Raw genomic sequence first — 24,441 nt, 5'->3', positions numbered from 1 at the left:
GCCTGGTGGTGGGTATTGAGGAGGGCACATTCTGCATGGAGCACTGGGTGTTATACGAAAACAATGGATCGTGGATCACCACATCAAAAACTAATGATGTATTGTATGGTGACTAACATAACATAATAAAATTTAAAAAATAGTTTGGTATTTATTTTAATGTGCCTTAGATGAAATATAATTTATTATAGCACAAGCCTGTGATTGGTTTTCTGTTTACAATGGTGATACAATATTTCCATTTGAAATACTTTTAGTAAAAATCCGACTCTTGATCTCAACTCAGGTCTTGATCTCAGAATGGTGAGTTCAAGCCCTGCATTTGGCTCCACAGTGGGCCTGGAGCCTACTTAAAAAAAAAATGTTTGAAATACTTTCAGTAAAATAAGTTTATTTGAGGAAAAAATATTAAGTACATAATAATATAGAAGACGTTATTACAAGAATGTGGCAAAAGTCACAAATAGGGAATGTAAACAATTGGAAAGTTTGGAAAATACTCATTAAACGAGGGAATGAAATAGATTGACTTGTAGACAGGAGAGTTCAGAATACCAGAAAAGTGAAGGGAAAATGGTAGAACTCTTAAAGGATCCAGATTCCAGTTCTAACTGCCACTAAGCCTGTGTGACACTGGCCTCCCTCTGGATCTCCGCTTTCTTACCTAGAAAATGACTCTACTGCCTTGCTCAGCTTTCCTATTTAGTGGTTCTGTTTCACTTATTATTAGATTATGAACAATTATAATAACAGCCAGCACATTAAGGTTGGTTGTGAGCTGGATGGTTTCCATAATTCATCATTTTAAATTTCCATAGTAGTCATGAGAGGTAGGTGTTATGATGCCCATTCCATATACAAGGAGATGAAGGCCGGGAGATTTTAAATAACTTTCCCTAGGTTGCACACAACCTGATGGGAATGACCTTAGATCTGACGCCAGAGCCTGTGTTTATTGCTCTTAGCTTTGCTGCGTCGCAATAGTTAATTCCTATTCACCCTTCAAAACTAAGCTCAAGATCATCTATTCAAAGAAGTCCCTCTCTTTCCATCTTAGCTAGTGTCCCTCATCCGTGTTCTCTTGCTGTTCTATGTATGCTGTTTTTGTTTTTGTTTTTGTTTTTTACTTTGTATCCCCAACACCCTGCATTGTTTTGGGTAGAATAAAGAGTCAACAAATGGCCAAAAGAGGGGAAGTATAAGGGAGAGGAAAAAGGGGAAGCCAGGAGAGGGAGGGGATTGGAAAAGAAAATATATTGCTATCTTATTTTATTACATATGAAAGAAGTAGAATTAAGAGGTAAGAGAACAAGGAGATTAAGTATATGATCTTCTATATCCAAACCACCCAGCTGTGCCACTTACTAGGTGGGTGATTTATGGCAAAGGGTCAATGCCTGTCCTTCAGTTTCTTCATCTATAAAACAAGGATATCAATACTTACTTACCTTAAAGGATGTTGCAGAGACTAAATGAATTATATGTAAAATGCTTAGAAGTGTGCCTGGGGTATGGTAAGCAGGTGCTCAATAAACATTTGTTATTATTATGATTATTTTTGTGAAATGAATAAAAGGGGAGAAACCCTACCATTATAAAGTGAAAAAAATCCCAAGACACTATTACATACCTATAAAACCTCTTCATTTTCCCAATTCTACTTGTTGACCAGTGCAGATTCATTCCATGGCAGTTACAAATGAAAATTATAGCCATGGTGTGCACAATGTAATATCCTTATCTTTCCGCTTCTATGGCAGTAGAATTAGTACTCCACCTCTACTCTCAGAACATTTGGAAATATCAATATTAAAATTACCACACTGTGTTATATTCTAATTCAGATTTACTTGTTATCTCTTGCCCTCAATCAGACTGAGTTTCTTGGGGGAAAGGACTCTTGTTTGATTCTTCTCTCTGTCACCAATTCTCAGTGAAGATGTTGGCAATAAATGTTCATTACATGTTTGCCAAATGAATAGTGTAGAAAAGATATATACATGTGAACAATAAAATTAAAAATATTATGTGATATTTACCATACAAGAAGCTCAAATTAAGTGTGATTATAGCTTGGAAGGGAGAGATCACTTCTAGGTAGGAAGAGGAAGTAGAACAGAATGGTGAAATCTGAACTTTAGAGACAGACGGCCTTGGTTTTGAGCCCTAACTCTGGCACTAATGAGCTTATGTGATCTTGGGATATAACCTAATCTCTTTAAACCAATAATGTCCTTATCAGTGAAGTATGGATAATATTAGTTGGACAGACTAAATGGGATAATGTATGTATATATCAGGTACCTATTATGTGTTTGTAAAGTGGCTAATATATCATCATCATCATCATCATAATCATCATCATCATAATCATCATCAACAAAGGCTTTGTGATGGAGGCACTCACTACCTGGATGGGCAGACACAAGGAAAGAGCACTGAACAGCCAGGAGGTGTGAATAAAGGTACTGTGGGTGTCAGAGAGAGCCAAGGGCAAACAGGGAAGACAAATGGCACTGTTTAATTAGAATATTGGATATTTTCAGGGAAGTAATGGGAGGGAAGATTGGAAAGTTGGCTTTAAAGGCCAGGCTGAGAAATTTAGTCTTTAGACTGCAAGTATTACTGAGACTATACAGTATTCTACACATGGTAATGACCAGTTCAGAGTCAGCCATAAGGGGAATGTTCTAGCTGTTTGTGCAGGACACTCTGGGGATGGTGAGGGAAAAGGGAAACAGATAAACCACCTAGGAATCTTTTCCAGTATTTCCAATGAGAAGTTGAGGTCCCTCTCTGGGCTGGTAGCATGGGGGAGGATAAGAGGGAATGAACATGTGGGACACTGGGAAGAAGAAACTCATAGAACTGTGTCCATCTGGATGTGAGAAGCAGTGAGGAGGCAGAGGCCAAGACAACTGTGAAGGTTTCCAACTAGATGACCAGGAGCATGGCGCTACTGTTCTAACAGAAAGAAACCACAGAGGAGAGTGGCCTTAGGGGACAGATAGATTTGCTTTTTGCTATGCTAAGTTGGAGGTGCAGTGGGATATTCTGTAATGAATGATATCCAAGAGACTCTTGAAAACGTGAGCTTAGAACTCAGACTGATATTTATTTAGAAGATATCTGCACAGAGGTAATAACTAAAGGTATACAGGGGATCAACCATCTAGGAAGGGTGGGAGTATACAGAGAAAAGATCCGGGAGTCATCCTTGGGAAATACCTCCCACATCGAGGGAAGTGAAAGAGAAGCCTGTGAGGAAGGATGAGGAAGAGGGAGAGAGGTGAAGAACATATCCCCACAGATGCCAAGAGCCAGAGCAGGCTTCAAGGGGGGTGGAAGTGCTGGGAGGGGTCATGAGTGAGTCTCAGAGAGAGAGAGAACTGCGGAGGGGCCACTGGACTTGGCCTCTAGGTATCGCTGATGAGAGAACAATATGTGGAAAGAAAAACTAGACTGCAGGTGTGAAGGAAGGAAGAAGGGGTGTGGGGGAAAAGGAGGTCAACTGAGTACGGTAGGAGTTCAAGAAGTTGGGAAAAGAAAGGATAGAGATGTGATGGCGGCTCAAGGTGGGAGCAGAATTGTTCTTCCCCAGATGAACGACCACTCACAGTTCATCCGGAGATGCCTATTTGGCTATACAGTAAGAAGTAGAAAGAAACATTGGTGGAGGAGGCCAGAGGAGGATATTTGCAACAAACTAGATTGAAAGGCAGGTTGCCGCTGTTCTAAAGCCATAGACCATGTTATCACTAGGAGTCCAGCAGCATCTGCTTTAGCAGAGACAGAACTCATTTATCACGCATCCACAGACCGTGAGAGAGGGAAACCAGAAACTCTCCCTCTCCCCTTAGGAAAACAAAGTTTGATCCGCTCTTTGAAAAGAACTCAAAAGCTTTGGAAAAGTATTTTAGCAAGGAAGGAACACTAAGAAAAATAAGTGCACGATATCTTCCCTTTCTTGACTTTTGTGCCCAAATGCACTCTAGGAAAATGCCTCTGTGCATCATTAGACCACTCCAACAGTACCTATGAACACCGCCCAAGTTTAGGACCTCCTATCCGCACAGGGCTTTTCATTCTACAAAAGGCTCTCATGACCGCTTTCATTCTCGCAGAATCCCTGTGAGGTTTTACTTTTCCTGTTTTACAAGTGAAGAAGCCCAGGATTAGAAAGAACTGAGCGATTTCGCCCCAAATTACACAGCCGGGAAATGGTACAGCTACATACCCTTTGCTCTTTTTCGTACACATTCTCAAATATCAATCACATGGTCCTCACAGTATGATGCTCTAGGTATGGCATGACAAACCACAGTGTAGCAGGACTCTGATCTCCCCCTGGTGTGGGGGCTCTATAATTATCAGTATAGCCTAAAACTACATTAGCTTTGGAGCACTTGTGTCAGATCATGTTTTTGATGGGATAAAAGTATCCTGTGTGCCCTGCTCACCCCCATCATAAGAGCCCTAGGGCAGAAGCTCTTAGCCATGTTTCCTTCCCTCCCACACCTGCCTGGTTCATTCAGCCCTCTGAAATGCATGAACAAGCCCTCAATATTTAAACTTGCTCCAGACGGGTCAGGAGGTAGAAAAGCCATTCTCTCCCTCAATAACTGGTTTGGTCTTGTAGGAAGAAAACCAGACTGGGAGGCTGAAGGCCCAGGTTCCAGATTTACTCTAGCTCTGTGACCCAAAATCACTCGATACTCAGCACCAGTATCTTGATCTGAAAAATGATAATAGTTATTTTATGTCTGCTGCAAGGATCCAGTGAAAGACTTGTGCAAGTAGGGAGCGCCCTGTGCTGGGTTTAATTTTCTGCTGTGGTTGGCTTGAAATTCTTTTTTTTAAGAGTTTATTTTTATTTTTATTTTTTTTGAGAGAGTGCATGAGCAAGAGGAGGGGCAGAGGGACAAGCAGACTCCCTGCTGAGTGTGGAGCCTGACATGGGGCTCAATCCCAGGACCCTCAGATCATGACCTAAGCTGAAGTCAGACGCTTAACTGACTGAGCCACCCTGGTGCCCCTTGACTTGAAATTCTTAATTTTTGTAGGAGGAGCTGTGCATCTTCATTGTGCACTGAGCCCTGCAAATCATGTAGCTTCGTCCTGCCTATATGACCTCTCTGGGCTCCAATCTATAATTAATTGAATTGTTAGGAAATAGACAACCCTCAATCCTTCTTCTACTCTACCTATTAGTAAAATTTGACACAATTGATCACTCCTTTCTCCTTGAAACATCTTTTCCACGTGGCTTCTGGGACACTATACTTTTCTGGTTTTCCTCTGCTTCACTGGCTGTTCCTTTGTTGTTTCCTCCCTAATCCGTTAGCATGTCCCAAACTAAACTCCTCATCTCCTGCAAGCCTGCTCCTCCCAGCCTTCCTCATGTATTAATGGTAACTCCATCCTTCCAGTTGCTCAGACCAAAACCCTTGTCTTAGTCTTTGACTATCTCTCACTCCATATCCAACTTGGAAGCTACTCCAGAATCTGACCACTTCTCCACCACTCCCGTCACAGTTCAAGGCTTAATCACAGCTCACTTGGATTATTGCAAGACCCTTCTAACTGGTCTCCCTGCTTCCGCCGCCGCCTCCTCCATTGCTGAGTCTATTTTCCACACAGTAGTCAGAATAATCCTTTAAATATATAAGTCAGATCATATCAGTCTTCTCTTCAAAACCATCCCATGACTATCCATCTCAATCAGAGTAGAAATCCCTACAAGATGCAACAAACTTACCCCTCTGAACCTATTTCCTACCACTGCAGGCCATTTGCCCATGTCTCTTTGCCTGGAATGCCCTCCCAGCTATCAGCCTGGCTGGCCCCTCCTTCAGTTCTGCTCAACTGTCACGCTATCCATCAAGCCTTCCTTGACCACCCTATTTAAATAGTAACCAGCATCGACCTTCCCCTCATTCCTTAGCCTATTGTTCCCTGCTCAATTTTCTCCAAAACACTCATCACCATCTGATATATTTTTTAAAAATTTGCTTAATGTTTCTCTCTCCGCATTAGACTGTAGACTGTACGGGCAGGGGCTTTTGTCTTTTAGCTGCCATATCTCCAGCACATAGGACGGTGCAGTGAATGACCGTAGGCAGAGTTCTGGAACAGACAATGGGATTACTATTATTAAGTCATAGCCAGGTCAGGTCCTCTGAGTGTACAAAGTACTTTCACAGGCTGCATGCCCCGCATATAGGAGTGTGGGCATTTATGGGGGGCTCCTGTGACAGCCTCTCACTAGATTACACTGTGGGGATGGAAAGGTGAGTCAGGAGAGGTGACTACCCCCTAAGAGTTTGACGCTTAGAGAGAGGTTTCACGTGTGTTTATATGCCAATAACTCTAGAACCAGGCAGCATTTGTTAAAAAATATCCAGCCTTTAATGGCTAACATCTCACATTCTGGTAATGACTCCAGAGTTTTCTACAGAGAGAAGGAACAATGAACTATGGCTTTTGAACTTACTGTGTGGCTACTTCTGTCCCAGACAAGTTCCTGCTCTGGCCTGCTTATCACATCAAAGACACCTTGCTCAACTTCCAATCTAGTTTGCTCCAAAGTCCCTCCACTGGCCCCCTCCACCCAATATTGGCCCTACTACTGTTAACTTGAGACCCCGCCCTCTCATAGTCCCTCCACATTCTGCTTCTAGATAAAGGGAACATGAGGCAGGAGTGGAATCAACTTAGGAAGCCTGCAGCAGGCTAACGTATCTATTATTTCCTTACAATAAAGATGTGTATGTCTATCTTGAGCATATGGTGCCCAGAATTCAGGGACCACATCTGTTGGTCTTTGCGTCCTGACAGTCTTGGTCAACATTTGGCACAGTACGTGCCATTCCCTAAGGTTTGCCGAATCATTGAACTGAATGTAATTAGCCCTGAGTAAGGATCATTCTAATTAAGAAGTACTTCTGCGCATGGAGCACTGGGTGTTATACGCAAACAATGAATCATGGAACACTACATCAAAAACTAATGACGTAATGTATGGTGATTAACATAAAAAAAAAAAGTACTTCTGCATCTTCTGTAAGGTACCCCAGAGATATTTTATGAGGTTATTTTATTGAGCTATCATAAGAAACAACCAGTACGAATTAAAACATCAAATAAAGGGACCAATATTTGAAATACCAGTTTAAATGATAAACACTACCACTTTAAATTTTTTTTTTAATTTTTTATTCAGTTAGCCAACATATTACTTTAAAATTTTTGAATTTATACTTGATTTCTTTAAACCCTATATCTGAAAATCCAAAAATTGTCAAGAGGCAAATTGCAAATTACACCTTCCATTCCCTCCAGGACTCCTTTGAAGAGAGAGTCTCTGAGGTTATGAGTTTTTAGATCTTTTCTTATGGGAAAGACTGGAGAACTGAGAAACTTAAAGCTAAAGCATTAGGATCTGGTGACTGAAAATCACATTAAGTCTGGGTGCTGGGTATATGGGTGTTTGTTATGTAATTTTCAATATTTTCCAGTGTTTGAAAAACTTGCTTCTCTCATCCATTCACACTACACATACATTTTCATACCCAGGCAAGATCAAGCCTGAAGAGATAACCTGTCTTATAATCAGTAAGAGGTGCTGTTGACAATAAGTAAGAAAATTTGGGGCAGGTAAATCATACCTCTCCTTGGCTCTCAGTTTATCTCTATATAAAATGCGGGGAGGGAACTAGATGGTTTTGGGGGCCCTTCTACTTCTAATGCCTTACTAGTCTAGAGAAGTAGGGGGCACCTAGTCACATTTTAAAGGTTTTCTCTTTATAAAGGATTCTTTTCAGATTTCCTGCATTTCTTTAGTGCATTTAAAACTATGACTTGGGGGATGCCTGGGTGGCTCAGTCAGTTGACTGTCTGATTTTGACTCCAGTCGAAGATCTCAGGGTCCTGGGATCGAGTCCCGCATCAGGCTCCCTGCTCAGCAGGGAGTCTGCTTCTCCCTCTAACCCTCAGCCCACTTGTGCTCTCTCTCTCTCTCAAATAAATAAATAAATAATAAAGTCTAAAAAAAGAAAACCCCATGACTTGGTTTACCAAAATCTGGTTACTATATTTTTATTATTAATAAAAGCAGCTAATACTTGTTAAGCAAGTTCAATATGCCAGGCACATATAAAATGTTTTATACAGATTATTTGATTTAATCTGCCCAATCCAATAACACCAGGAGATAGATACCGATATTGTCCCCATGTGTAGATAGGTCAATTGGCCCCCCTAGGCTATCTAACCTGCCTAAGCAACACTGGAGTTCAAACTCTCTTCAATGCAATCTATGGCTCTAGAATACTGTTAATCCTGCATTTCTCACAGATGGGCTGCTCAGATCAAGGTGTGTTCAGTGGTCCTTCCCTACTTGAACAGTCATGGTCCTCTGTGCCTCCCTGCCTTCTCAAGTGGGGTGACCAACTGGGAATGGGGTAATTCCTCTGGTTTCAACTTAATTTCTGTGGCATAACATGGTCATATTTTCATTAAGAAATTCTTTCTGATCTTTCCTGGACAAGTAACAGTGGATTTCACTAGTTATTTTGAGTCATTGGACAATGATCAGGTGAGCAGAAAACGGTTCAGATTTGCTTTGAATTCCTAATTTAGTTCTTTGGGTCTATCATCTAAATATCACAGCATCTACGGCAAGACTTTTCATTATTTTGCAACAGATCAAGGTAAAAAGAATGCCATATGCAGGAAAATCATGTAAGATTAATTTCACATCTTCATAATGTTCACATTCATTATTTTCACTTTTTCACAAGAACTGTGTGAGGTGGGCAAGTCAGGAATTATTTACCCACCTTGCAAATGAAGAAAGAGTCACAGAAAGGGGAGGTGACTTATTCTAGGACATGGACCGGTTAGGTCCTAGACCTAGGGTTCTTTCTACACTATGTCACTTCCATATGGAAAAAGGGCCATCAGACTCAGGTACTTTTTGGCAGACAGAAATAAATGGCTGTTCTACCAGAGGCTATGCCATGCCAGGCTGTGGCCATGGGGCTCCCTCTATAATTCGCAACTATGCTACAGGATGAGGATAGTAGGACCAATCATGCCCCCTACTCATACCTGTGCAGTGTGATAAAGAAAGTAGAAGTAGCCAACAGCTGTGGTCCAACCAGATAAAACTTTTAGGCGGGAAGTTAAGTGACAAGTAAATTTGTGTGCCTGTGTGTCTGTGTGTGTTTAACTGTTAGGTGCTTTTGATATTTTTAAAAAGGTTACTTGTGGAAGTCAGACCAAACAGCAGGAAGGTATTACAGCAAGATGGATTTGGGAAAGGACCAATCCCACTTGAAACTCCATCAGACACCTAATCCTCATCAAGAAGAGAACCATGTTCCAGGTAATGAAAGAGATCTTGAGAGGTCTCTAGTGGCCACTCAGATGTCTTAGTGACTGTTGGGAAGAACTGAGGCTGTGATTATTTTCCTAATTTTTATGAATCTGGCTCCAAAAAAGGACATAATTGAGTATGTTCACATAACCTTAGATGGGAAGGATTGGGGTTGTATACCTTCTGAGGTGACTTCTAGTGCATTGATTCTAGTAAGCCAGAGAAACACAAGGAGATAGCAAGTAAATTATTAATAATATATTCAAGTGAAAGAAAATGAAAATACCCAGTATTGGATGGTTGTGGTAAAACAAGTACACACTTATACTTCTATGGTAATGTAAATTTGGTATGATTTTTGGAAAGAGATCTGGTCCACCTATTACCACATCTGTAATAGTCGCTTATTCTTTTGACTCACTAATCTTAGTTTTGATTCTGTCCTAAAGTGGCATTTCTCAAAACGTTTTTTGCAGAACCCTAGGCCTTGAGACAGTTTTTAAAACTTTTTTGTGCCATGGATCCCTTTGGCATTCTGATGAACCTTTAGACCCCTTTTTAAAATAAATATTTTAAATACATAAATTTAAATACATAAATACATTGATAGGATTCCAAAGGAAACAACTGTATGATACAGTTATCAAAATGAAAAATTGTGATACAACAATATATATGCTTATTTACGGATGTATTAAATAACAAGATTATATTAAGGTGGGTCTAAAACCATTGTATCAAATCAAATATATTATCTCAAATAAATTATATTTTAAGGTATCTGAAACAACTGTATTGTAATATGAAAAAAATCTGATTTCTTTTGGTGACAAAGTCACTTACTGCACAAAAATTGCTGTGGTTTGTCACCTACATTCATAATTGAAGGAAATTTAATTAGACATAGGTAAAAATAAAGGTATAATATTCTTCCATCTAAGTTCACCATAAGAACTTCTGTCCTAAGAACAAAAGATGCTGTGGTCCAAGGGCATGCTCTGGCTCTTGGGGATCTCAGTGCAAGTTTGTAATCACTTTACAGGCTCTAAGAAGACCCATTAACTTTTCACAAAAAAACAAAAAGTCAACAGAACCTTTTTTTTGATAACTTTCCAAAGAACTTGGAGAAACATCATCCTAAGGAAAAAAATTCAAAAGGAAAAAAGCTGTATGCATGAATATTCTTATTATAATTTGATCTACAATGGCAAAAAAAACACAAAAAACCCTTAAAATTGGCAACAACCAATACAAGTGGAATGACTGGGCAAACAGGAATACATCAACTTGATTAAAGTTATAAGGACTATCTCATAGAAAATATATCTGACATAATGTTAGATTAATAATGATATATAGTATGCTATCATTACAAATTTGTGTAATATATGGGCTAGATGGGTATGAGAAATAAAATGAAAATGGGTTATAATGTTAAGGATGGCAGAACATGGCTAATTTTTTTCTTTTATGTTACTATAATATGTAAAATTATTTTGAAGAAATTAATGGGTTGATAGCACACTTACGTACTGACCCTTTCGTTTAAAAATGTTTACTGAATGTTTGTTGCTAGGCGTTCTTTGGAGGTGCAAGGATAAATAAGATATGGTCCTTGTCCCCCCAAAGCTAGGAACAAAACAGACACCTAGTATAGGGGTTCTACCACTCTGCCATAGGACTCTTGCTGATAAATGCCACAATTTATCACGCATCCTCTAACTTCCATTTTGATCCTACAGAAGTCATTGGAACTTGGAATTTGCGAAACAGAGAGCAACTCAGAAAAAGAAAAGCTGAAGCACAAGAGAAGCAAAATTTGCAATGGCATTTTGGGTATAGTATCATTGCAAGGGAAAAGGAACTGATATTTGTCAAGTATATGCTATGGGTCAAGTAGCGCTGAGTGCTTTTACATACTATATTTATCTTTCCAACAATCCCATAAATTGGAAGCTGTTATCCCTATTTTACAAAAAAAAAAAAAAAAAAAAAGGAACCAAGTCTTCAAAGGTTAAATCTCTTGCCTAAAGTACGTAGCTAGTAAAGGGGTTGGAACAGAATTTTATTCCTGTTCTTTTTATTTTTTTTAAAAGATTTTATTTACTTATTTGTCAGAGAGAGAGAGAGAGAGCACAAGCAGGGGGAGTGGCAGGCAGAGGGAGAAGCAGGCTCCCTGTTGAGCAAGGAGCCTGATGTGGGACTCGATCCCAGAACCCTGGGATCATGACCTGAGCTGAAGGCAGATGCTTAACTGACTGAGCCACCTAGGCATCCCTATTCCTGTTCTTTTTAAATAAAAGCCCCAGGCAGTTGAATTATATTGTAGAGAGGTCTGGTGTTCTATTACTCTGGTGATATAAACATAGAAGCATCTTTTTGGGAGCAGGAGATAACTTTGAGGAGAACTTCAAGTTAGTTTTCCACGCTTTCAATTAGTAAAATCCTAATTGAATGAGTGCGTTAACTCTCCATGGAGTAAACCATGGAAATAAGTGATGGAAGAGTTTAGGAGTTTTTAAATCTCCAAGCAAAGTCACCTGTATGTAATCTCAGGGGGGGAGTACAAGACCATGATTATAAATGAGGCAGCTTCTAAGTGCATCCATTTAGAATAGGAGTATGAAAACAGAGGTACTTGGAGATGCTTGGAGATAGAAATAGGGAGCCCAAGGAGCCAACGTGCAACACCCATCTAAGCCAGAGTATCTCAACCTGGGCACGATTGATGCTGTGGGCAGGATAATTCTTTGTGTGGGAGGCTGTTCTGTGCATTGTAGATGTTTAGCAGCATCTCTGGCAGCTAGAAAGTAATAGCACTCCCCCACCCACATTGTGACAATCAAAAATGTTTCCAGACATTGTCAAATGTCTCCTGGCATGGGACATGGGGAGGGGGGTACTGAAGGGGCAAAATTGCCCCCAGTTGAGAACCACTCATCTAAACACTCTTGTATTATTATTATTGTTGTTGTTGTTGTTAAATCAGCAGTTAGATTTGCATTTCTTCATTGCTGCAAAAATGTTTCTTTCGATGGCAAAGATAAAATAGGTATACATATTTCCAGGCATCGTTTAAAAAAAAGTACAACCTAGAAGTTTTAGCACTTTTCTGGAGAAAGGGCACCTATCACCCCAGTGGACTGAGTTACCAGCTATTCTGCTCCAGCACCAATCAGCTCACATATGATTGGTAAATAGGAGAATGATGTCAGTATAATATAGAAGTTGTACTGGTTCGAGATTTTTCCTAGTCAAAAGGGAATGCAATTAAAACCTTTGGTGGGAAAGGGGAAAGCCTTCAGCTTGGCTGCTGCATAAGCAGGGTCCTTTTCAGCCTGTCTCCAAGGCTCCTTCCCCAGGGGACAGGACTGGCCCTGCACAGCTCTCCACATGTAGGTTGCACTTGCCCAAGCCCTGTGCCCAGCCCAAGGGCAGCCCTGCTGGCTCAGAGCACCACCAGCATTTGCATGATCTCAGCAGCCGAAAGCCTGCATTTACACTGTTGTTTTGTGTATTTTTGCTATGCCCCAGGCAGCCTCCAGCCAGGGTAAGCTGCCTGTCTGTGCTACTCAATTTATCTCCCGGGTACCCATTATTGTTTTTGTTAGTGTTAAAAAGTTGCACAGGGGGCGCCTCCATGGCTCAGTCGGTTAAGCCCCCAACTTCTGATCTGGCTCAGGTCTTGATCTCAGGGTTGAGGGTTCAAGCCCTGCATTGGGCCTACTTAATAAAAAAAAAGTTGCACAGGATTTGAGTCATTTGCCTTAACTCTATTTTTCCCCACAAGCACTGTACTTTTAGTGTATGATTTTGAAGAAAGGTTTTCCAGGAATTACGTTATATTATGTTATAGCAGAAACTTCTATACTCGAGTCCTGTGGCGGGTGACTCTATCGAAGAATATCCTATTAGCTCCCCTAATTCCATACTCTCCAAGCAATGTTCTGATCATTACTTGGCTTCTCAAATACTTGCTACAGAGAAAGAATTACATTCATCTGTTAGTCCAAACATCCTCCGCTATGTGACTCTGCTTTTCTCACTGTTCACTTAAAAATTGGTCTTTAGGTTTAATATTAGTCTCTCTGAGCTGGTTGATGAGTTCTATCCCTGATAAATGGAGTTAGTCTCAGTGTGCTGATAGAATTGGGTTTCTGAGGTTGCTGGGTTGGGGCGGGGGCAAGGCTGAAAAAGTCACTGAAGTAGATGACACCTTGGTGAGCCTCTTGGCAGCTGGCTGGCCATGCTCTTGTGACACATCTCTATAATACTGAGGGCTGTTCTTACTACAACATACCACACAGTGAAACCTTATTGGTTCCAGAGAGAAGCAGGGGAGTGTAATGGTTGAGAGCCCTGGCTGTTAAAGCCAGAATGACTAGATTTGAAGCGTGGCTCCCCCACTTCTAGCCAATTGGCCTTGAACAAGAAAGTGCCTCGGTTTTGTCATCTGCAAAATGGAGATAATAATAGTATCTGCCTCATAAGTGGATGATGTGAAGATTATACGAGATAACAGAATAAGTAAATTGCTCAAAACAGTGCCTGGCTCATAGGAAGCCCTGTGCTTCCTGTATTGATATGAATACTAATTTATAGTTGAATAATTCATTCATCCAAGTTATTATATGCAATTCTTTTTTTTTTTTAAGATTTATTTATTAGAGAGAGCGAGAATGAGAGAGAGAGAGTACATGAGAGGGGGGAGGGTTAGAGGGAGAAGCAGGCTCCTCGCTGAGCTGGGAGCCTGATGCGTGACTCGATCCAGGGACTCCAGGATCATGACCTGAGCCGAAGGCAGTCGCTTAACCAACTGAGCCACCCAGGCGCCCCTGCAATTCTTTTTTTTAAATTAATTTATTTAGTTTTAGAGAGAGAGTGCATGAGTGGGGGGAACAGATGAGGGGAAGCAGACTCCCTGCTGAGCAGGGAACTCAACATGGGGCTCAATCTCAGGACCCTGAGATTATGACCTGAGCCAAAACCAAGCACTGGATACTTAACCCACTGAGCTACCCAGGCGCCCTTATTATATGCAATTCTTTCAACAACCACCTGAAGTTGGACAGATACCATTTACTCCATTTTACCTATGAAGAAACCACGGCACAGAGAGTTTAAATGACTTGTCCATGATCACATAGCTGATCAGTGACAGAGTCTGGATTAAATTTTAGGCCACATAGATATATTTGCATCTTTTGAAAAACTACCATGAAGAACATGGAACATAACTCAGAATCCCTCAGATAGAGATCTACCTAACAAATTATTTAGGATTTAATATCTAGGATGAAGTAAGTGTTTCCCGAAAAAGTCACATACACCATCTTTTAAAAATCTGACAATAAGGACTTTATAAATTATCTTGTGTCCTTTGTTACTTGGAATGAAACTCTAAAATGCTGAAGTGTCATCCTATCATTTTTACACATTTTCTTCTATATTATTTTAATACTTATTTTTGACTGTCTTATTACATATGTAAGTTTTTAAATTGATTTCAAACTGGTTTTTGTGAGGCAACCTTTAAAAAAAATTTAACTATGGAAATCTTCAAACATAAACAAAAGTAGAATAGGGTACCCATTTAAGTGTGCAAGGAATTAAGAGCACTGCAGAAACATAAGAGCACTGGTTTTATCTAGTTTGCTAAAAGAAATACGAATATTTACTATAAGAATATTCCCCCAGAAGTAATGAGAGTCTGAGGCAGGCTGTGTTCCTCACCTAAAAGCATGACCCTCATCATAAATCCTGAGCAAGGAGAGCATTTCAGCCTGTGATCTCTAAGAAAAGGCTCCACAGAGCAGGTAGCCTGGCACAGAATTTCAATAGTTTAGAAAAATGATGAAATGTTTATTTATAGTACCTCTTCCTCCCCCAAGCCCCCAGCCCATCTGCATTAGCCACCTGTATTTGGTTATGGTGGCAGTACCTACAACTTGTCATTGGCCGCAATTTCCATGCGTATCCTTTTATCTTTTAGATCCTTCATCTAGCTATTAATTTGGAGTAGGTATAATATGGCCACTCATGCCTTTCCACCAGGCTTCTTTACTTCCAGAAGTGGTTTTGCAGCTTTTGACCCAGCTTACAGTACATCTCATTTGACATGTATCGTGGCTATTTAGGACTCTGTACACAGGACGCTGAATTAGATAAGCAATTAGATATACATCTTCTGTCTACAGGCTGCACAGACAAGGAGCTGTGCCTGGATTGCAGATCTAGAAACACAATTGTATCCGTTTGCCCAGGGCATAGTGGGACTAACTCAAACAGACTAGACCCAAAGAGACTACTGTATAAACCAGCATGCCAATCTATTCTTTTATAACATGAGTTATACGTTTCCCATAACCAATCTTTAAGTGTATGCTCTCAAACACACACATGCACTCTACACTCACCAAGAAGATTCTGTGTGAGCCAGGTGTCAGAGACAAAAAGTCCCCGAGGGACATTTCATCTCCTGACAATGGAGAACATCTAGCACTACTCCTTCATTTTACAAACAAGGAGGTGGAGGCCTAGAGAGATTAAGCCATTTGTTCGTGGTCTTGCAACAGGGCAGGCAGCAGGAGACCTGGGGCTGTTACCGCAAAGCATTTCTTCCAATCCTGTAGCCCCGTTGTTGACACTAATTCTGATCTTCCACAGAGAGAAAAAATACAAGCGGCGAAGGACAGGAAAAGGAAATAAAAGAGGCAGAAAGAGACAACAAAATACAGAACTGAAGGAGGAACCTCAGTCACAATTTAAAAAGGACATGATGGAGAAAGCACTGGCACCTATGGAGAAAGAAACTGAACCGCCTAGGAGTATAACTGAAGTGCTGTCTCTGGTAGCCTCTCCCAAAAAAGTTGTGCTTGAGAGACAATTTTCTGCAGTGGATCAAGAAAGCATTATACATCAGGAAAATTCTTCTGAGTTACAAGAAACAGTGGTACAAAACCATCCTTCTGAAACATGCCAAGATGTGGCTGAACCTGAAGCCCTCTCTCCTAAAATATGCCAAAAAATGGCTGTACTTCAAGGCCATCCTTCTAAAATGTGTCCAGATATGGCTGAACCTGAAGCCCTCTCTCTCACAATGTGCCAAGAAACAGCTGTATTTCAAAACCATCCTTCCGGATTGTGCCCTGATACGGCTGAACCTGAAGCCCTCTTTCCTAAAATGTGCCAAGAAACAGCTGTAGTCAAAGTCCTTCCTTCTAAAACACCTGAAGACATAGCTGACCTGGAAGGATGCTCTCTTGAAGCATTCCCCAAACCAGGTATGCCTAAAGGGTATGCTCTTGAAACATACCAAAAAAGAGCTGAACCTGAGGAATATAATTCTGAACCAGATCAAGGAATGGCTGAGGTTGAAAGCTTCTTTCCTAAAACAGAAGAAATAGATGTGCCTAAAGACCTTTCTACAAAAACACACCAAGAAACAGTTGAACCTGAATACTTCTCTTATGAAACATATAAAGAAATTGCTGTGCCTAAAGCATCCTCTCATAACACAGTCCAAGAAATGCCTGCTCCTGAGGAATATCCACCTGAAATATATCAAGAAACACCTGGGCCTGAGGACTGTTCACCTGAAATATACCAAGAAACACCTGGACCTGAGGATTGTTCACCTGAAATATACCAAGAAACACCTGGGCCTGAGGATTGTTCACCTGAAATATACCAAGAAACACCTGGGCCTGAGGATTGTTCACCTGAAATATACCAAGAAACACCTGGGCCTGAAGATCTTTCTACTAAGGCATATAAAAATAAGGATCTGCCTGAAGAATACTTTCCAGAACCATACCAAGAAACAGGTGGGCCCCAAGCACACCAGGAGGATGCTAAGGATGTTTATACTTTTCCTCGAGGTAGGGTGTTTTATTGGGATAAGTCAGTGACACTGCCACTTAATGGGGTTTTGTTCCCCATTTATAATTAGAGCACTAACATAGATACATCTCCCTCAGAGTGGTGATTTATAGCCTTCTTTAACAATCGTAGAGTATCTCCCGTTATCGCAAAGGATATCATTAATGTCATTAGCTAGTTTCAAGTAAAAAATGTTTTTCCCCCAACCAATGTCTGTTTGGCACATTTATGAAGAATTAAAAGAAAATAATTGAAAATATAAGTGTGTATAGTAGGTATTTGACATACTTTCCGTTCTGGGAAGCTTTAGCCAGTGAAGTGAAATGAACCCAACATAAGATGAATTATGTACAAAATATTTTAAAGAACAATCAAGTTTAAATTAACAAGAAAGCTTCAGGAATACAGTTTTTCTTGAGAATGAAAATTCCCCAGCAAACTAAAAGCAAGTAAGTTCAGGGTACAAGGTACCAAGGGAGTTATAAAGGTACAAAATATGATCCTGTTACCGAGGAACTCATTTTTGTAGGATTTATCAGGTTTGCCAAAACCCCTCTCTATTTCAATGTCTGTTCCTGAAAAGCTTTCTCCTAAGCATAACACTTTTAAGATAATGTGATCTTTCTTCAGTTTGACTTAAGCGAGAACCTCGATTCCCTTTGTACAATACCGTAGACAGTGTAAGGGCTGAATCTACCAGACCAGAGTTCTCCCCAGGGAATTGTTTTCTAAAGAAATCCCTCTGGTAGCTTATTTGTTCTCGTTCCTAAAAGATGAGTGCAACAAAAGCATGGGGTTAGTTGGGTTCCCACAGGTACAGGTTTTGAAGAAATACCTTGAAAAAATTAGAGTAAAAAGCAGACAGGTGAAGCATGGGCCTGCGCCGACAGGAGCCCCTGTGGGAGAAGCAGCTCTCATCCACACAGGGCACCATTCTAAGAGGTTCATTCTTGCCAAGGTTAATGTGGGAAATTAATTCATGCTTTTCTTGTTTCGAGGTTTTGTCTGGCCAAACGAATGGAAATATGTACCCTTTTTACTGATTAGAAAATATTCATAATAATGAATTAGGAATGTTCATTATGATAAATGAGAGCAATATGTAAGTGAATATAGAGTAAGTCCACTCTAATACCATCTCCTATCTCTGATCCTCATCCGGAAGGTTGTTTTCCTTTGTTTTAACAAGTGAGACAGTAGAATACATCCTATTGTGTAACCTGCATTTTTTCACATACAATATATATCATGGCCATCTTAATGACATCTTTCATAACAGTTGTATGGTATGGTGTTATATGTGCAATAATTTGTTCAACCAGTCTTTGAAATGACGAACATTTATGGCTGCCAAGTTTTACTATTATAACAGTGTTCAATGAACATCATTGGAAGTAACATTTATTGGGCACTTTCTATGTGCCAGAAACTACTAAACCTTTTGTGTGAATTATTTTATTCAATGTTAAAAGCCCTAATAGAAAAACAATATTATCCCCATTTCATAGATAAGGAAACTGAGGCACTGGAAGCTTAAGTTTGTCTGATTATATTCTTTGGATAAATCCCTAGAAATTGAAATGCTGGGCCAAAGTGTACCCACATTTAATGTTTGGATACATTCAGTCAGACTAACCTCCACAAATATTGTAGCAACCCACACAAACCAGGAGTTTATATGTGTCTTTCCTCTAGGCCCTTGCCAATACTTCATATGATTACATTTAAAAAACTTTCCTGGGGCGCCTGGGTGGCTCCTTTGGTTAAATGTCTGACTTGATTTTGGCTCAGGTCATGATGTCAGGGTCCTAGGATCGAGTCCCATGTCAGGGTCTGCGCTCAGCAGGGAGCCTGCTTGAGGATTCTCTCTCCCTCTCCCTCTGCCGCTTCCCCTGCTCTTGCCCCCCCTTCTCTAAAATACATAAATCTTTAAAAAAAATAAAAATAAAAAACCTTTTCCTATATGTTAGGTTAAAAAAAACCAAAACCAAACAACCGAATTGTTTCAATTTCCACTTTTTAAATGACTACTGCTACTAGGCATTAGTATTATCATGAATTTGAATTTCATGACTGTTATAAATTTGAATTTTTTCTTTTGAGACTTGCCTGTTCGAATTCCTGTTCCATTTTAAATTTGATTTTTTTGGATTGATTTTAAAAATCCCTATATAATAGTTATTAAGCTTTCACCTACATATAAGTTATAAATATTTTCCCTGTTGTTTTTGGTTTAACTTTATTTATAGTGGTTTTTGTCATCTACATGATAAGATTTTATTTATTTATTTATTTATTTAAAGATTTTATTTATTTTTTGACAGAGAGAGAGACAGCGAGAGAGGGAACACAGCACGGGGAGTGGGAGAGGGAGAAGCAGGCTTCCCGCTGAGCAAGGAACCCGATGTGGGGCTCCATCCCAGGACCCTGGGATCATGATCTGAGCCGAAGGCAGACGCTTAATGACTGAGCCACCCAGGCGCCCCAATTTTTAATTTTTATTTATTCAAAACTGTCATGATTTTAATATTTAGTTATTCAAACCAGTCATTCTTTTCCTTTATGGTTTCTGATCTGTGTTCTGCTTAGAAAGGCCTTTCTAATCCTAAGATTATAAAAAACATTTTATTGTTCCTACAACACTTATGGTATTTTAATATTTAAATCTTTAATTCATCTGAAATTTGCTTCTGTGCAAGGTATGAGGTAGAGCGTTTTTTTTCTCTAGGTAGTCAATTGTTTCAATACCATTTATTGAACCTATTTTCATATTTTATTTTACAGAAGTGAGAGAAAAACCCAAAGCAGAAGAACCAGAGACACCAGCAATTCCAAACGTTCCTCAAGAAATTCATCCAGAAAATGATGTCTTTAGTTATGTTTTGTTTTAACAATGCTCAACCATCAACAGTTGTCCAACAAAATACACATCTTAATATATTATGTGTGTAATTTTCTCAAAACACTGTAGATCTCTACAATACTCATTAATATTTTAAGGGTTTTTTTCATGTATAGACTATATCTGGGAGAACGAAGGTGTTTTTTCAGGCTCTATTACGTAGATGATATCCTGCTAGTGTGTGCGTGTGCGTGTGTGTGTGTGTATATGTATATGTATATTGGGGTGAGGATAGTGGTGGGGAGAGACAGAAATGGGAAAGGGATGGCTGAATAACTGATCCCCCCCTTAAGAACAAACCTTTCTTTGTTTAATTCCTTTATTTTAATTTATTTTTTCCTTGGTTAATTCTTAAAAGTAGAGAAAGTATTGTCTGAACACTTAAAATCTGGGGGAGTGATAGTTTTCTTGTAAACTTTGTTCACTTATCAATGTAACAATAGCTTCAACATTTTATTCAGACTTGGTAGGCTTTTAAAGTTAATTTTAACAATTGTTCTCGGACTCCTTCAAAGATATTTTGAGGTGATGAGTGATGAATACAGTTTACTGGAGTGTTTGAATTCTGATTTTCTTTTTCCTTTTTAAATATTGTATTTGTGCAGAATGTATATTAAATCTTTATTACACGTTTCACCATTACCAGGGGTTTAATCTAGTCTTGTGAAGGGAATAAAACAGAATATAAATAATAATAAATGCTAGTGTCATTTGAAGAGTAGATACAATAAAGGAAACACTCACTTTTTTTTTTTTTTTTTGCTGGAGTGACCTAAAAAAATTACATCTTCAAGGAGCCTTGAAAGATGGAAAAGATTTGTACTGTAGGTGAGGATTGTGGTTTTATTGTATTGTATGTGACACAGAGAAGGATGAATTCAGGACATATTCAAGAGAACTACATGCAGACTAGAGCTGATGCATGGTCCATGTGGAATAGCAGGCTAATAGGCTAAAAGTCTCATATTATTAGAGTGGACAGAATTTTGCATACCTAAGAAGTATGTGTTAGATAATGTGGAACTAAGTAAGACTTTTGAACGATGCAGTTTTAGTATTTTAAGAATATCTATCTGGTGATAATGGTCAGGGTTAGCTGAAAATGAAAGAGACTGGGGGCAGGAATAGGAGTTATTCTGGGTGGGAAGATATCTGAAAACTGCAGTTTTCCATCTATTAGTACAGAAGACTCAAAGTCAAGGATATTTTTACAAGTAAAGGTTTAGTTCAGCAAGGACACAATTTTACAAGCTCTCCATATAGGTACAGAGGCACTGTGCTAGGTACTAGGCTAGACAGTGAAGAACAAGATAGAATCCCAGTTCTCACAAGCACTCACAGTGTAGAAAGAGGTTCTCAACCCTCAGGATCCATTAGAACCACTGGGGAAGATTTCAAAATTACAGCCGTCCAGACACCTCCCCAGAGATTCTGATTTACCTGTCTAGGATGGCATCCAAGCATATACATATTAATTTTTTTTTTAAAGATTTTATTTATTTATTTGAGAGAGAGAGAATGAGAGACAGAGAGCATGAGAGGGAGGAGGGTCAGAGGGAGAAGCAGACTCCCTGCTGAGCAGGGAGCCCGATGCGAGACTCGATCCCAGGACTCCAGGATCATGACCTGAGCCGAAGGCAGTCGCTTAACCAACTGAGCCACCCAGGCGCCCCTATACATATTAATTTTTTAAATTGCTTTTTTGTTTTAAATATTTTTGAGAAATAATTTTAGAAATTATAGAAAACTTTTAACGATAGTACAGAGGTTTATACCTCTCACCCTGTTTATCCTAATGTTAACATGTTCTGTAACCATGGTCCATTCATAAAAACTTATGAAATTAAGACAGTGACATTACCATTATTTGGATTTCATTAGTTGTCTACTAATGCCATTTTTCTGCTTCAGGATCCAGTCTAGGATACAACATTGCATTTAGGGTATTTGAAAAGCTCCCCAGGCGCCTGGGTGGCTCAGTTGGTTGGGCGACTGCCTTCGGCTCAGGTCATGATCCTGGAGTCCCAGGATCGAGTCCCGCGTCAGGCTCCCTGCTCGGCGGGGAGTCTGCTTCTCCCTCTGACCCTCCCCCATCTCATGCTCTCTCTCTCTCAAATAAATAAATAAAAATCTTTAAAAAAAAAAAAAAAAGAAAAGCTCCCCAGGTGATTCTAATGTGCAGCTACAGTTGAGGGCCACTGGTAGAGTGGGAGGTTACAATGCTTTTCCCTCCTGTTTGCACACACTCCCCCCACCAACATTACATTTTTTTCCCTCCCGGGATATATTTATCATACAGGGATTACTCACACCCCATTATATTAGTCCAGTGACATATTGAGGGCAGCATTACCATATAATAGTCATTTACATCTGGATGGCACTTCAGAATTTATATTTTCATATACACTTATTTGATTTGCACAGGAGTCTGTGAAATGGGCGGGTCAGTGATTATCATTCCAGTCTTATAGATGAGGGAATAGCCTCAGAGAGGCTGGGTACTCACCTAAAGTCACATCTAACTTCTTCAGTGCTTTTCATGCTGGGTCTAATCTTAAGAAATCTTGTCTCAATTCACCTGCCAGAGTGGGTCAACATTAGAGGAGAAAGAGTAAATGGAAGTTTCATGTTCTAAGAGAGTTGCATTAAGATGAACCATAAGACACTTGCATATGTACAATGCACAGAGGCATAAAGGTGAAAGAGAGGGGGAAGTAGATGGAATGAGGCATATAGTACATTAGAAGGAGAGGGATCTTCTCTTTTTACCTCTTAGGACCCTTTCTGCTTGTCCTCTTTCCCCCTCCCTGTATACGCACAACCTCTGCTTTCTCACTATTCTCATTCAAGCACCAGTGTGCATCTAAACATTTTCCAGTTTTCTTCTTTGGCTTTGAACCTTGAGGTCACAGAATCAAAAGTTTTGCCACCATTTACTCCTACTTTGTGCTACTTTCCTCTCATGGTAGGTACAATAGTGGTTCTTAAAAATCCATGATTCCTATGCTTTTAAATCTAAAATTATGCATGAGAAGTCCCAAAGCTTTAATTGCTTTTCAAAGGGATCCTTCATCCAAATGGAAGATTAAGAACCATTGTAAGGAGAAGTGTCTCTCTAAGTGTAGGCTGATGACCACCTATATTAGAATCATTTAGGTTTTTTTAAAGGCAGATTCCTAGGTCTCACCTCCAAATAAACAGTTGCCTTATAAACTACAAATAATCAGATATAACTCTAGAAAGGATAATAAAAAGCCTCTCAGATCACATAATAAAAGTGCTACATATTTAAGTTCCTGTTTTCCATAAAAAGAAAATTTACCTTTGAAATTTAGATGTAGCAAGCTGCTTCATCAGTGTTTCCAAACCTCCTTTGCATCGCAGTACTTGTCACACTCGGTAATGCGTTATTTTGCATGATTATCATTAGATAATGATATCTAGGGTCAGGAGGGCAAATACCTCTCATTTTCCGCACTAGTCTGTCCACAAATTAAGCGAGACATTACTTTCAACACCACCATCTAGTGGCAAACGCAGCTATTACGGCCCCAGTTTTATAAAGTGTATATAGCTCAATTGTTCTCAAACTTGTTTCTGCAGGAGAACAGATTAATGGCATTCCTCCTGGAAACAGATTAATAGCATTCTTTTCCAAATTTTCATGGACAGAGGACAGAGAACACATATATGAATTTGATCAATTTTAAAGTGTGTGTTTTATTTTTATTATTTTTTAAAGATTTTATTTATTTATTGGAGAGAGACCGAGATAGCGCGAGAGAGCCAGAGCAGGGAGGGGAGGGAGAAGCAGGCTCCCCGCTGAGTGCAGAGCCCTTACATGGGACTAGATCCCAGGTCCCTGGGATCATGACCTGAGCGGAAGGCGGACGCTTAACTGACTGAGACACCCAGGCGCCCCAAAGTGTGTGTGTTTTAAACCACAACCCTCTCTTTATATCTTTGGCTGTTGCTGGTTGTTTTCTACTAGTGATCTATAACTCCATGACAAATGAAAAGGTTTAGCAACAGATTTTCACGGTTGAGCTTTTAAAATCTGTGGACTTCCACTCTTTTGAATATTTCATATTGCAAGCCATATGTTCCCCCCACCCCAAACAGGATAAACCCCGCCCCCCCCGAAACAGAATTATATGTACAGAGAAACTTGATATAGGGGAGAGATGACCTTACAAGTAAGTAGGTGAAGGGATAGTATCGCTGCAAGGATAACTGGTCATCGCATGGGATGAATACAGGATTCTTGCTGGCTCTC

General features: G+C 39.8%; 1 protein-coding gene across 1 annotated transcript in view; it reads left to right on the top strand.

Moving 5' to 3' along the window:
- The window catches only part of HEMGN (hemogen), a 60,589-nt gene extending 39,864 nt beyond the window's left edge, over positions 1–20,725 (top strand). The window contains exons 2-5 of the mRNA XM_081803257.1: positions 9,263–9,388; positions 11,122–11,215; positions 16,046–17,259; positions 20,045–20,725. Of these exons, the coding sequence (XP_081659383.1) occupies positions 9,310–9,388; positions 11,122–11,215; positions 16,046–17,259; positions 20,045–20,151 (1,494 nt within the window). The 5' untranslated portion in view covers positions 9,263–9,309 and the 3' untranslated portion in view covers positions 20,152–20,725. The remainder of the gene's footprint in view (positions 1–9,262; positions 9,389–11,121; positions 11,216–16,045; positions 17,260–20,044) is intronic.
- Positions 20,726–24,441: the final 3,716 nt, after the last annotated feature.

This window comes from Leptonychotes weddellii, chromosome 14 (assembly GCF_054177405.1).
Source record: "Leptonychotes weddellii isolate Sample4059 chromosome 14, ASM5417740v2, whole genome shotgun sequence".
Lineage (NCBI taxonomy): Eukaryota > Metazoa > Chordata > Mammalia > Carnivora > Phocidae > Leptonychotes > Leptonychotes weddellii.
The sequence above is the reverse complement of the archived record's forward strand: the minus strand, read 5'-3'. Positions and strand labels throughout refer to the sequence as shown.